General features: G+C 37.2%; 1 protein-coding gene across 3 annotated transcripts in view; it reads left to right on the top strand.

Moving 5' to 3' along the window:
* The window catches only part of TRIO (trio Rho guanine nucleotide exchange factor), a 229,164-nt gene that overhangs the window by 150,000 nt on the left and 63,616 nt on the right, over positions 1-15,548 (top strand). For all 3 annotated transcript variants that reach the window (XM_031589221.2, XM_090137087.1, XM_090137088.1), the window contains 4 exons: positions 3,384-3,485; positions 5,540-5,682; positions 6,282-6,381; positions 14,646-14,889. In XM_031589221.2, coding sequence (XP_031445081.2) covers positions 3,384-3,485; positions 5,540-5,682; positions 6,282-6,381; positions 14,646-14,889 — 589 coding nt within the window. The remainder of the gene's footprint in view (positions 1-3,383; positions 3,486-5,539; positions 5,683-6,281; positions 6,382-14,645; positions 14,890-15,548) is intronic.

The raw sequence follows: 15,548 nt of genomic DNA, 5'->3' as shown, positions 1-15,548 counted from the left end.
CTCATCTGTCTCCTCATCCTGGTTCGGCGGTCTATAGCAGACACCCACCAATACATCTGCCTTGTCAGCCCTTCCCCTGATCTTTACCCATAGGGATTCAACCTTATCATCCCCAGCCACAAGCTCAGTAACATCAAAACACTCCCTAACATACAGAGCCACACCACCACCCCTTCTTTCTTGCCTATCCTTCCTGAAGAGCTTGTAGCCATCCATTGCAGCACTCCAGTCATGGGAGCAGTCCCACCATGTTTCCGTAATGGCGACTAGGTCATAGTTTGCCTGCCGCACCATGGCTTCCAACTCTTCTTGTTTGTTGCCCATGCTGCGTGCATTGGTGTAGATGCACTTCAGCTGAGCCCCTCGCCTCATCCCTAATCCCATTGCCGCTCCCCCAGGCTCATCTCTAGCAGGCCTGGTTTTATCCCCTACCCCCTTCATATCTAGTTTAAAGCCCTCTCTACAAGTCCTGCCAGCTCTTGGGCAAGGATCCGTTTCCCCCTTCGAGACAGGTGAGACCCATCAGCAGACCCCAGGTAGTTATCTTTATGGTAATTTTTTTTTTCTTTTACAGAATAAGTGATAGCTCTTATGGTCTAATGAATGTAAAGATGAGAATTTGTGCATTCCCTTTAAAAATATGAAAAAAAAATCCTCTCTTGCATTCATTATGTGTATCCTTTACAAATGTAATCCACATATTTTACTGGATGACACTGGGTGAGAGCAGTATTCTCACTCTGTAAATTTAGCAACAGTCAAGTGAATTTCTCAAGCAACAGTCTCCATCAATTTGCTCTGCATTGATTGGAGACAAGACTAGTTTTTATGATAGACTATTAAGAACAATTACTTAACCTCTCACTCTAAAGGACTTTGTTCTTCTAATGATCTGTTGGGTTATGTGACCAAGCTTAGGTGATATAAATACCGAGCCTTTTCTGTCTGCTTCAACTGCTTCTCCCTCTTTCTTTTCCCTTTCCCACTTCCATGTCCACACTGGTAAAGCACACAGGTTCAAAAACCTCTTTTTTCTCTATCATGCTTTGTATGTTCTGTTATTTCATTTCAAACACCTGTTGTCCTTCTTGATACAAGGTAGTTAGTAGGTAACAAAGCTGCAGCAGCTTTTGTTATCATGCCTCTCTTTGGTTCCCTGAAGAACTTGAAATACAAAAGAAACTTCCAGGTAGCATCAGCTGCCAAGGCATTGTATGGGAGAGGAGGCAGAGCTGCAAAGTCAGTCCCACAAGGTTGTGATGCCAGTTCATTTGGAAAGAACAAATAATTTTCTAGAGTCTAGAGAAGTTGCTGGAAATATTGAAAACTGATGTTGTACCTCATTTTTAAAATACAGACTTATCTTTTTTCTTTTTTATCCTAATTGGTAAAATATCCTGTGGTGCAGATAACTTACTATAGCAATTCTTTTAGTTTAATCTGTAGAAAAGGCATTCATACGGATGTAAAAAGCATGCCTATTATTTTTAGCCAAAGATCCTTCTTGCAAATTATATTATCTCCCACTTCTGGAAGGTAGTTTTAAGAAACTGAGACTTACTCTTGTATTTTGGTTGTGATTACTGTCGTGGTTTCCCCTGTACAGAACATTCAATGCCATGATTTCTGTTAGTTGAACTATGTGCTAATGAACTCTTCTGGAAAGGTAGAGCGGCCAATAGCAAGCACCTTTGGAGGTCTATGGAATAAAGGCAAGCAATTGATAATTTGCCAGAATTCTCTCCCAGTCACCAATAATTGGCAGTTTAGGAACTTCCTGACCTGGATGTGGTTTCTGTGCACTCATTAACGACAAATGGGTTTCTCTTTCATGACTTTGTCTATGGACTTCATACAGACTTGTAGTGTTTCCAGTGCCCTTTGGCAGAGATGTTTTGCTCAATTATGCATTAAATGCAAGAGAACCTGTACACTGCATTCAAACTTTACTCCTTTTGACAAGTTTCAATGTCCACAAGCACTGAAAGGAACAATGAACAATCTTTCCCACTTGTTCTTGTATAGACCTCTACTGCATGGGCTCTCTGTTGTCCCCGAATTAATAACATTCACAAGTCTACAAAGCTTCTAAGTTTACTAGTTCTTAAACAAATAGAATTTAGAATCATTTGTATTGGAAGGGACACTTAAAGGACATGTAGTCTAACTTCCCTGCAATGAACAGAGACATTTAAAGCTAGATCAGGTAGTTCAGAACTTGGTGTAGCCTGACTTGAATGTCTCCAAGTGTGGGACATCGCTCTGTGCAACCTATTCCAGCGCCTCACCACCCTTATTGTAAAGAAAAAACATAACAAAACAAAAAACTCACACAGAACTCTTTTCTTATATCCAATGCAAATCTCCCCTCTTTTAGTTTGAAACCATTTTCCCTTGTCATGTCACAACAGTCTATAGAGTCTGTCTCCTTCTTTCTTACAGCCCCCCTTTAGATACTGAAAGGCCGCTCTCAGGTCTCCCTGAAGCCATCTGTTTTCTAGACTGAAACAAGTAAACAGCAAAACAAACAAAAGCAGCAACAAAAAACAAGTTGACATCCAAATGAAACAATAACTACCCTTGCTCAGTTACTGTGTATCTAATATCTCCTGTAATTGATCTGTGTACTTGCTAGTGATGATGCACATGAGGGAAAAATGCAGCTGCTAATGATGTAAGAATGTTTAGCAACTATCTTTTGGACTGAGGATTCTTGTAGTTTGAGCTGTATAGATCTATCTATCTGTCCATTTATTTATTTATGAGCAGAGCCTGTATGGATTGTTTAACTAGAAACAAATTCACGATTGTTATTCCAGTTGGAAAGCAACAACATTTTGAATGATAACTGACTGTAAAGTTCTGGCATCCAAACATTCCCAGAAACTGGTTGTTAGTGTAGTTGTCCCCAGGGGAACTACATTTTTTATTTTTTTCATCTATTTCAGAGAGAATGAAATGCTATGAAAAAGAAAAACATAAAAATCAATAGTTAATGAATGTCCTGGATAAAAATTAGCAAAGAGAAGTACCAACATTTAACTTTAACCAAGCATTTCTATTTATTTTATTTAGAGTTATAAGACTTCTTTTTTTGGTCAAGTCAGAAAAGTAAAACAAGCAATTCAGTATTTAAGAATATAAGTACTATGGTATATAGCTACTTTACTGGAAAAGTGCTTAGCTTGCAGTCATTGCTTTTGAAGAGGCCTCACCACCTCCCGCAGAATAAAGAATTCTCTCTGAAGCTCAGAAGTTAGACTGAAGCTTCTAAAACTCTCTTTAAATAGCAGAGCTCAACTATTAAGAATATTAGCATACCTTTGTGTCTCCTAACAAAAGAAATTACCATGGAGTCCTCATATTTTTTTTTTTAATTCCAGACTTCTGAATTGGGTGTCACAGAACATGTTGAAGGAGATCCCTGCAAGTTTGCTCTGTGGGTTGGAAGAACACCAACGTCAGACAACAAAATTGTTCTCAAGGTAATTTTAGCATATGTGCTTAGTGAATATATATAGATATACTCAGTCTTGTAGTTGTCCTTGCTTTTTAGGAAGGCAACAAGTGATGATTTCTGCTACTTTGAGAGGGACAGTTGCTGACAGATAATCTTCCTTTGTATAGAATTGGCTGTGATGTACATCTAACTAACGAGACTTGACAGCAGAGAGGAATCTGTGTTGGCATAATGAAGAATTAAACAAACTTGTTTTTGCAAAGAGAAATAAATATTTTGATCCACAGCCTTGAATTTTGGAGCTCAAATCCACTAGGACAGGGCAGATGATATCTTTTACTCTCAAGAAGCTGCTGCTCGTTGGTGATGGTTTGTTTTATGGCCCGTGTTTTTATGGAGAAATAGAAATAGTATGAAAGATTTTAATGTGTTTATGTAGTCTGCAACTTTTTATAAAGGTTTTTGCCTGTGAATGGGAGTTTGTGCAATACCTTTAAATCCTGAATCTGGGGAAGTTAGAGACATTAGTAGAATTCCTTGCCTAGTTAGGATAATCACTAACACCATTTTTCGTTTGGCTGTTGCATAACCTGGAGCCTACTGTTTCATTTTTAATGGCTAATTTGACATATTTTGAGGACTGTATCAACTGAAACTTTTCAGTTTTATCTCTTAGTTCTGTTGAGATGAGTAAAAAGTTTATCCTCCCATTTACCAATTAATGCACCTACAAATAAACCTGTTTGTTTTTAGATATATTTTATGTCACTTTAAAATGACCACTCAAATTTATACATTTTCCTAGTGAATTCCAGACTAAAGAGAAGCTCACATTAGCTTCTGTATACAAGCACTCGATGAGTGCAGGAAGATAGGATTTAACATCACTGAATAATACAGTATAATTTCACAGAATGTGCTTTGCTATCTGAAGTGATCTTCCACAATAGAATGGTAAAACGGATTTTGTTTTCAAAGATGCTCTACATACAGTCACCTTAAATTGTTCCTGTTCTCTTCTCTTCTCTACTTTGAGTACAGAGTACTTAGATAATCTTTATGGTATGTCAAGTTTTTCAGTGGTTTTCTTGATTTTTTGTTCATGTTTGAAGGTAGAGTGCAGCACATGAATAATATAAGTAAATGTCATGAAAATACTAGATAAAAGATTAACCACTGTATTTGGTTTCTTTTCCTAAATACTTTTGTTTATAGAAGATCTTTTTCCTAGCTATTCATTGCTCCTTCAATTTTTTTTGCACCTTTTACAATCATATTTTCATTTCCCCATTTATTGAATGTTTACAGTATACTAGAAGCCAATTCTTTCAAAAGATAACAATTAAAAGAAGTAAGAGCTTACATATAATTGTTTATTTAGATCTGCACCAATGCTTATATTTAATAATGCTTCAGTTGTAGGGTAATGAAATTGCATTCAGTAATCATGTTACATATTGGGCAGCTGGATATCAAATCTTTTCTAGTGTTATCTCCAAAATACAGAGAGTATATTGCAGAAAGTTATTGAAATGCAATCCCTAAATAAACTTTCTGCTTCCTTGAACATTTCAAAAGTGGGAAGAATGCTGCATAAATAGTGTTGTGGAAGTGTATGTGTCACAATGTAAATTAATTGATCTTTCAAGTGATAGCAGGTTATTATATTAAGTTAGGCCTACTACATGGCATGAATTTTAAAAAAATAAAACAATAACCAACAAATAAACAAAAAAGCCCCAGAGAACTCAGGATGGTATTACTGGAATTCCTGAAGTAAGTCAATTCACCTTGTCTATCACATGGTGCATAAAGGCTTCAGCCTTTTTGGATTAAGTTATAAAAGAATCTGAATCTTAAGTAAAATAGTTTCTAACAATCTTAGCAATGATGACAAGCATAAAGTAGTACTGATAGTTCAAAATAATGACAACTATCTTGAATTTCTATTTTTCAAAAATGATTCACATAATCTCTCTTTAAGCCTTTCATTTGGTATTCATTCATTGAATATATATGTGGATTTTTCTCAGCTACAATAGTCCGTTCTGATGTTTTTGTTTCTTTTACATATCAAAGGCGTCCAGTATAGAGAATAAACAGGACTGGATTAAACACATCCGGGAAGTGATACAAGAAAGGACCATTCATCTGAAAGGAGCATTGAAAGAGCCAATCCACATCCCGAAAACAGCACCAACAACAAAACAGAAAGGAAGAAGGTGATTAATATTTAAATAGTGAGAGATATCTGAGTATGCCATTTCAACAGCACTATTTCCTCTGTAGTGTTGAATTTCTAATATCTTTCAGTAAATTGGACAAAACCAAGAGTCATTGTGGCCAGTTTTGTCATATAATTGATTTCTAGTTTCCATTGCTAAATGTGTTGAGATTTCTGTTCTGAACAGTTCCTGAATAGTGTAGGTTAGCCATTACAGAAGGGATTTGAAACAGCAGTACAGGATAACTGTACATTTCAGATTTTTACAATTCTGTGTGTATTTCTCATACTCACATCCTTGGTATCCTCTGACAGAGTTTAAAATGTGTGGCTGAGCAGTCTGCTTGCTACCTTTGGATTTGTTTCTTATGACTGCGTGCCATAGTCCTGACTGGTTGGTTGTATTAAATTCAGTACGATGTTGTCCCTGAACAATAGAATGCATGTAGAAAAAAGAATTCAGTGTTGAATGCTTCATCTTTGCATCAGTTATTTTGTCTAGCTTGTATCTCTTGCCACAATATTGAGGTACCCCTTGTATAGAGTAGGATTAAAAACGCAGTGCTAGTGTTGTAATGAAAACTGAATTATTTGCAGAGATGGCGAGGACCTGGACAGTCAGGGAGATGGTAGCAGCCAACCTGATACTATTTCAATTGCTTCACGAACTTCACAGAACACGCTTGACAGCGATAAGGTAAGCTTCTCAGATGCTGCTCTGTTGTGACAGCTAATGATTCATTCCTTACTGCGAATTAGCATCTGAAATCAGTAATAGCAGTATGGAAGCATTCCATCTTTTACAAATAGCTGTATACAATAAAGAAAATGTTCTGAACGTCGTGGGTGTGCACAAATGGTTGTCTGCATCCAGTAAGTCATAAAAGAAATTCAAAACTGAAACTGTTTTGTTCTCTTTCTTCTGCCAGTTGTCAGAAGATGCCAGCATTGACATAAAGTTATATTTTGACATAAAGTTATATTTTTACATAAAATTTAATGCTGTGCATAGAATTTTTCACAATATCTGTCTTAACCTTTCTGAACGGTAGGACTAGAGGGAATGGCCTCAGGTTAGACAAGGAGAGATTCAGATTGGTATCAGGAAAGATTTCTTCCCTGAAAGAGTGGTCAGATGCTGGAACAGGCTGCCCAGGGACGTGGTTGAGGCTGTTTCTTGAACAACTCCTCAAGTTTAGATGTGCTATTCAGGGATGTGGTTTAGTGGGGAAATACTGGTGGTAGGTGGACAGTTGGACTAGATCTTGGAGGTCTTTTCCAAGCTTTATGATTCTGTGACTCTCTGAAAGCCTACCATCTGTCTTTTGATGAACTTGAGGCTGGTGATTTTCATGTGGTTACTTTTGTGAAGCAAAAATATCATCCAGTGTTCACGCATTAGAGAATTTTCACTTTCTGCTGATGAAAATCAATATATTAAAGAGGAGTAACCCACCAGTCCAAGAGTCATATGATAACAGTACTAGTGTTTCCTTTACTCCATCTTTGTCTGTAGATTCTGGATGGGTTGTCTCATAATGATAGCACAGATAGAGCTTCTCATGGATAGAAGAAAGATAGGCATCAGAAGAGTAAAAATTCATATATGAAATGTGTGCTTATTACTTTGGAATTGAAAGATTTCTGGCAAATGAGAAATGTTAAGACCTTGCATGGAAATAGAGATAGCTAATTGAATAGGGGAGTGAACAAAAAGATAGAAACTGCTTAGTAAATTGCTTGAAAACACATTTTCAGATACTTGGCCTATTACCTCATCAGTAAAATGATTCTAATAAGTCCTTTATACTACACAGATACAGAGAAATATTTTCACAGTTCCCACAGTCATCTGAAAGAGTGTTTGTTTCCCATATTTTTGCAAGTCACTTAAATTCTGTGTTTTAATATTTGCTTGTAAAGAAAATGACAGAAAAAAAAAGACGTCATAAGTGCTTAGAGTTCCTCTTGTATTTGTCAAAAATATCTTCTGTACTGACCTGGTATGTTTGTACTGAAGTCATTCTGTAGTTTTGGTGGTTGTTTCTTCTGTGGACATCTGTTGGAAAAATTGTTCCTGTGAGCAACAAAAGTCTTTCAGTGACTCTTGCTGTTTTAATCCTTGTGTTCTTGCTTATCTATTTAGTGATTTACAATAACACTATCCATTGAGAAACAGTTTAATGTGTTTTTAGATTTGTTTAGTTTACTCCTTTGAACAGTCCCTGACTAGTGTAGATTTGAGCTGATCTATCACACTCAAAGCCAAGATGTGCTGTCTCTTATTTCCTCAACCGCTGACTAAGAGGTCAAGCTGTGTGAAAGATTTGGCTGGATTGTGCTTCAATTCCAACTGAGGTGGTGGAGTCCATCCCTATCATTCACAACCATTGCCACTCCTCAATTGTTTATTTTGTACTATTTAGAGGGAAATAGCGTGGATTGTCTCCTATGGCCCTTCACAGCCGTATCTCAGGCACAATACAAGAATAACTAAGAAAGGTGGCAAAGTGAAATGCCTTGAGAATTATCTTCCAGTCTGGCACGAGGAAGAGACTTACCAACAACCTGTTCAACAGGATTTATAAGTTAAAAGGAAGAGGAATAGAAGGAAGAAAGAATGGAGAACGTTTTTAAATATTTTCCTGACAAATTAAGTTTTAAAGTTGGTTAGTATGATTAGTTTTGTTTTTAAAGTATATTTGAGTTTTCACAGTAGTGTGTAAAATTCTTGTTAGACTTTTCTTTGACAAGAACAGACCAAGTCATACTGGCTCTGGGCTATCTATCACTTGTGCTATGTTTTATATGTGTCCAAGGAAGAAATTTACTGTCTGTGCATTCTTTTTAAGTGTGTGAATTAGAATAGCTTTGATTAGTTTTTCTAGTGTAAGGGGTTTTTTTTGTTGTTAAACACATTAAGAGAATTTTTAAAAATGTTAAGGAACAACAAGAAGCAGAAGACCACAAAATAAGTGGGATATGTGGGCTGAACTTCAGGTAGCCTTTCACTTCATACATTGAGAATTCATTATCTGTAGTCTCTTTGGGAGTTAAAATTTGCTGTAGTTTTTTCAGTCCAAAAGCTTAAATTATGTTGGAAAGCCTTGCAGAGATTAAACAAAACAGTTTTAGTGATTGTTAGGTACTGTTGATGTGGTTTGTTAGTTGGAGCAGATCTCAAGCTGAGCTGGTTTTCCACACTTAGAAGCATTTAAAATATCAGCTAGTATAGCATTAGGCAAGTCATAAAAATATTTAGCACTGAATCATTTAAGCTGTTGCTGAACATTCTTCTGTTCCAATGTCCGCTATTGTGCAAAAGAAAACACAATATCAAACACCTGATACTTATCACTAACCAGGTAAAACCTTTCTGTTTTATCCAATCATATATACAAACTAGTTACTCTATTTAAAAAAAAAAAAAATTTGATTGGAAGAATATAAAGAGTGAAATCTTATATACAAAACAAAATATATTTTCTTTCCTCTTCAGACGTTTGCTTAGAAAAAAATAAAATTACTTAGCCTTGGGAGTGGTTGAATATTGTGCAGATCAACTTTTTTCTTTACTTCCCATTTTGTGATTTAATTGGAAATGCTTTGACAGCAGAAAATATCTCCAATTAGCTTTTTTCTTCTCCACCCTGTTTGTTTGTTTGTTCGTTGAATTGAATTGTAAGTTTTGGTTGTTGACTCTATGATCCAATAGACCACTTATAAAGTTAACATCCATCCCAGCTTCATGTCATATGAAAACTATATTGAAAGATGAAATTAGCAATCAGAATCATCTTTGTAAAGGGAGAAATGAACTGGCAAAATACCATGCAGTTTAATAGGGACTCATTTGAGCTACAGTGAACAGGTGAAATTGATTAACTATTAATGTGAATTGTGAGATTATTGAACAGATTTTGAAAAGGTGAAAGGCTTTCAAACTGTGTATAATTTTCAGTCTGATACAAATATGAAGAGAGGAAACAGTCCTATAGTGATGGGCGGAAAGTTCTCATTCTTTACTGAGCACCTGTAAAGGTTATATTAGGCGCTGCATCCAGTTTTGAATACAGAATTTTCTTAAATTACTGAGCTGATGGAGAAGTTCCAGGAAAGCTGAAAGTCTGATTAGAGATCTACCAAACGTAACTTACATGGTGAGATAGAGAATTGGGGCTGATAAGTATAAAGTAAAAAGGTAGAAGGAAGAGCTTGGTTCTGAATTGCATGAAAAGCAGAATTACAGAGCAGTCTTTTACACATATTTTCAGTGGATGAGATGAGGTTAAAGGACTTCATTTTAATTGCAGTGGCTTTTTTGTGTGTGTCTATTGAAGTGTGAAGCTCTAGAGCAGCCTAGTTTTGAAGGCTAGAGAATGTCCATAATTGGAAATAATGCAAAAACTTTGGATAAATGTTAATCATAATTCATTCAGCTGCAACTGCTCGTGCTCTGGAGGAGCTAAAAGGAGTGGACTAGATGTTCTACGATCCCTTTCCACCTACATTTTAATATTGTGATGTATCTCCATGTTGCAAATCAAGTTAAATACACCAGTAGCACCAACCTATCCTGAAGTATTAGAAGGTACAACACAACCCAAGCTAAAATGTAAGCTTTTTGAAAGGGAGATTCCTACTCCATCAATGTACCTTGGTTTTCCAAATGAATGCTCTTACTGTTCCCTTCTCAGTAGGTATTTTGCCCTTCACTGTTTACAGCGTTCTTCCCATTCATGTTCCTTAGCTCTGTAGACACCATTTTAGGTGGCTAATAAATAAAAGAGATGACACTTGGCCTTTTGTTCCACCTTTCACCTGTTACCTAGCTTCAGATCTTGATTTGGTTTTAGCATCTTCTTTTGAACTTGATCCAGTGAATAAGAAATGAACTGAGGAAGCTGAAGGAGGCAGTGTAGGTCTGATAGATCTCTTTGTGCTTGGTTAACTGAGCTGGCAGAAACGTTAAATAATACAGACTATTTTGATAGCTGAGAAAATGATAGGCTTTTCTAAGTAGAGCCATCATATGATGTTATCTTAAGTAGCAGGAATCATGCCAGCTGCTCTGTGTGGTCAGTGGAGCAGTATTTTATTTTTAATGAATTGTCTTTTGTGCCTGCTTGATAACACTTTCTACTGCTTTCTATGTGAATTTGTATTTCATTTACATGCTTCTTAAAACTTGGGCATAGAAAAATAACTGAAACAGTAGGAGACGAGTTCTACCAGCTGAAAATGCAGAAAAATCTCCTGCCAGGAGAAAAATAAAAACAAACTAGTTTTTTACTTAAGTTTAAAAAGCAAAACAAAAAAAACTTGGTTCTGAGCGTACACCTCTCCTCAGCATCAGAGACCAAGTTTGGGTCTGGTCAAAGAGAAATTCCCTGAGAAAGAAGTGCAATGAGGGAGAAAAGACACCCAAGTTCTATTTTAAAAAGAAGTTATAGATTTTTCACACTTGAAATAATTAAGAAAGCTTATTAGCTGCTCTCTTTCTTCCCACTTCTCCTTCCTGTAAAAGTACCATGCGGTAGTAAACTTAATAAGCAGTCCTTAAGTGAGGCAATATATAAATTGTATTTGACAGAAGTCAGTCAGTAGTGATGATGTGGTGTCTCTGACTTCTGCAAACCTGCACTAAGAGTCTGTGTATATAAGTCATGGGGTTATGCCTTTTTTTTTTTTCCTCTCTACAATCAACAGTGATTAAAAAGCCCCACTGAGATGAACATAGATGGTTAACATTAATTTCAGCAACAGCAAGACACTGTGTCCTATGATAAGCTGTTTAATTAAACCTTACGCCTTTTTTAATCTGCTGTTCTATTTCTGTCTGGCTTTTGTTTCTCATCTAGACTCTGTCTCTCCAGTTTCCATGTTTCAGACATAGCCTCATTTATTTTTATCATGCATGATTAATTCAGTTTACATAAAGAGTTTCTTGAGAATGACGGATAGAGCCCTTGTGCAGCCTAAATTTTTATTTAGGTGGTTTGCAACTCCTTTCTCTTCAGTGCAAATCAGTCTCCTAGTTCTGCAGCCTAAATTTTTATTTAGGTGGTTTGCAACTCCTTTCTCTTCAGTGCAAATCAGTCTCCTAGTTCTGCTGTGCCTCTTTCTCTTCCCTCCAGCTAACGTAGAGAGCCTTGCCAAAGCTGTCCAACAACAGCTGTTGAGCAATGTACATAATCCCAGACACTCCTTGCTGTCCAACTGCATTTAATCAGTCAGAGGAGGAAACTGCTTTCAGAAAGCATGTTATGGAAAGAAAATGAACAAAGAAATGAAGGGAGAAGCACTGTTTCCTGGCCATTACAGCTGGGGAGGTGAAGAATGGTCACTCTCCCAAGAGAGGGTAAAGTTGATACACACCTTTTTTAGGTTTGTTCTTCACGGTAATAACTTTAAACATAGTCTGAGTAGAACACCCCATTGTATAGGTGTTCTAGGCAGCAGCAAGAAGTCCGGTGTTAAATTGCATTGAACAATGTTAAAGTCTTTGAAAACAGGGATGAACTAACACTAGGATTTTGGAAATGTCTTGTATACTGCTTATCAAGTGTGATGGAATGAGGAGTTTTAAGTGGAGTACTGATCAGCCAGGACATCTAATTCCTGCACAGTCTTAGAGACTTTTTTGGAGTAACTTAGTAGTTTCTGATATAGCTACTATCAATTTTTTTTTTTTTTTAAGCAATCTTTTTTCTTTAGCTTAAAACTAAAAAATGTAGCTAATGAGCAGATCTTTGTTGTTGTTGTTTTTTTGTTTGTTTGTTTTTGTTTTTTGCTTTTTCCCTCCCAATTCAGAGAAGGAGAAGAAATAATATCTGTACTAATGCCAAAAGCACGTGACCTTTGCACTGCAGACAAAGTATATTTCTATTTGCAGGGAAGTGAAAGGGTCAGACAAGGAAGCAGAGAACCAAAGCTATGTTCTTGTAGATATTTAGGAGAAAACACAATGTCTAGGTGGAATTTCTGAAGAGTGTCTACTTGTTACTGTCTTGATGATTGCACTGGTGGGGGGACACATATGAAATTCCCTGGGAAAAATTTGATCTCTGAAGTCATATTCTGTCAGCTTTTTCTTAGTCCCCATCAGCCATCCAGATGGTTTCAATTGTTTCTTAGTTTGTCTGAAGAAGGCTGTAACATAAATCAATACCAGAAAACAAGGGAAAGCTCTTACTTTTTCCCCTTTGGCATAGTTTTGCATGGACTAAAAACTCACACAATACGGAGAATGAGAGAGAAGGGAAAAAGGAAGTTTTTAATGAAGGAGAAGGTAGCATGCTTTGAAAATATAGCAGTCATAATTTGGGTGTTGGGACTATCTGAAGAGATGTAGTAATAACAATGTGATTAACTTTTAGCCTGGATCAAAATGGGTGGAACTTGATTTACCATCTCTAAACAGTGGTTGTATAAGGATGTGTTTGTTTGTTTGTTTGTTTTTGTCCTTGTTAGCCTCTGCATTCCCCCAAAGAAAACTTTTTTCTGGGTGTGTGGGTGCAAGTAAGGATAGCCATTAAGGTTAGTAATCATGGACCATGGGAAACCTCTGGAGTTAGACTGTCTGCTAGGAGTTATATGCTGTTGTTGTAGGATCCACTAGGGAGGAGGCTGGAGTTAGCCTTTTAGTTTTATTGGACTTTTTCTGGTTTTGTCCTCTGCTTTAAAATTCTTTCTTGATAGGAAATAGTGTTATCCTAGCAAAGATTCTGTCTGATGTTTTGGTGCAAGGCAATGAAAACTTCAGTAATGAAAACTAATAAATAACAATGTAGACTTATCTTCTTCTCCTAAAGCTTGCGAGATGTAGCCAGCAGGCATTTAAGAACCTAAGTGTCAACAACTTAAGGCAACAATAAAATGGCAGGAATCATTCAGTTTGTGGGTAGAGCACATGCTTCTATATTAGCTGTGACTGTAACTCTCAGAGAGTGTTTGTCCTCCCTTGTCCAAGTTAAGCATTTCAGGATTACCTCCGTGAGCTGGAGGAGTTGACTAGCTTGATCTGAACTACTGAATCTGCAGAAAGACATACCAGCTGGGTTGTAATGGGAATGTGGCACTGAAGCACCCTGGGCTATCGAAGTATTCAGACACTAAAGTCTGAAGTAGCCTGGAACACTGTTGCTACGTGGAAGGAGAAGGCATTCCCAGGCTGTTTAGTTAAGTTGGATGAGTGTTCTGGCACTGAGCAATCTTGGGAACTTTGCAAAGTTTATATAATAATTTTCATTTCTGATCAAAGCAGATGAAACAAAGAGGAAACATAACCTTAGGGAAAAAGTTCTAATGAAGTGTTTTGGAAGTAGGGGGGAAACCCTTGAATGCTTTTAAATCAAGTTTGTGTGGTTTAATTGGGGAATCAGCAAGAAGGCGGAAGTTGTGTCACGTAGTTAGGTATTTGGGAATATTATGTGAAGAAGTTTGTGCTGATCTTTGCATTCATGTATGGAGGATACCATGTTATTTTGTGACCTGAGAAAGAACTGTAAATGGCATGGGAATGGGTTAGTAAGTTCATTTGAAACAGACCTCTTTCTGCCTTGGGTTTGCAAGATGATAAATCTCACAGCGATTGCATTTACTAATATCTGGCTTTTTGCTGTGAGTTATCAGCCATAAGACATTTTTAAGTGGCTGCTTCTTCAACTTTGATGGTAAGGAGCAGTCTAGCAAGAAAAACTGCTTAAATTCTCCACCCAACCCTGTCACAACCAGTGTGTTTGGAACATAAGCAGATACAAGCAGAGTTAAAAATCTGTACTAGAAGCATCATAACTGCTTGATTTTGAAGTGAGCCGTTCTTGATGTGGAAAGCCCCAGAAGCTTGCTATCTCATCCAAAATACGAACCCTGCCAGGAATCCTAAATAGGTAATGGTGCGTGACGATTGGTTTGATAACGAGCGTTCATCTGGCTTCTTGCTCTTGTTTTCCCTCACAGTTGTCTGGTGGGTGCGAGCTGACAGTGGTAATCCATGATTTCACCGCCTGCAACAGTAATGAGCTGACAATCCGCCGTGGGCAGACTGTGGAGGTCCTGGAGCGACCCCATGACAAACCCGACTGGTGTCTGGTTCGAACTACAGATCGGTCCCCAGCTGCAGAAGGCCTGGTGCCCTGTGGGTCCCTCTGCATTGCTCACTCTCGCAGTAGTATGGAGATGGAGGGGATCTTTAACCACAAAGGTAAGAAATGATGGAAGCGAAGTCTAGCTGTCAACAGCACGAGTTTTGGGTAATAGCGAGTACTTGATAAATGGGCACTTCATTGTTCTTATTCTGCCTTGGTTTCTAATTTTTATTTAGAGAAAGCATAGTGTTTTTAGGATCCTACAGCCATGCTATTGATTCTGTAATAAATAGCATTTGTCTTTGTTAAGTGGAAACGTGGCAGAAGATGGAAGAGATTTAGGTAAATTATGTTTTGGTAAACAAAGTTGCATATCATATTAGATCAAGCTTCAATGATAAGGAAATCTATACCTATCATGTGTTGAAAGTGTGATGAAAACCTCCTGCATGTAATATCAGTATTTCCTGAGAAACCCTGCATTAAGAAGTCATGATAAAATTAGGCTCAGTTACAGAAGAGCTAAATACGCACATCCATGTGCCCTGGCATTGGAATGAGCTGTTAGAACTGCTGTGTTTTACTTAACTGAGTTTTCCGGGCTAGCAGAGACAAAATTAATTTATTATTTTTATTATCCAGTGCAGCTGGATTCTGAAATCTTACTTTGCTTTTGTTTTGAATGAAAGAATGAGCCCCTGAAGGGTGTAATAAAAATCTGATAACTTTTTTTTGATAGTTTTTAAGGTTTTGCTGTACTGCAGTTTGTCCTTTG

This window comes from Phasianus colchicus, chromosome 3 (assembly GCF_987193195.1).
Source record: "Phasianus colchicus chromosome 3, bPhaCol1.hap1.1, whole genome shotgun sequence".
NCBI classification, from domain to species: domain Eukaryota; kingdom Metazoa; phylum Chordata; class Aves; order Galliformes; family Phasianidae; genus Phasianus; species Phasianus colchicus.
This window is presented reverse-complemented; position numbering and strand designations above follow the sequence as displayed.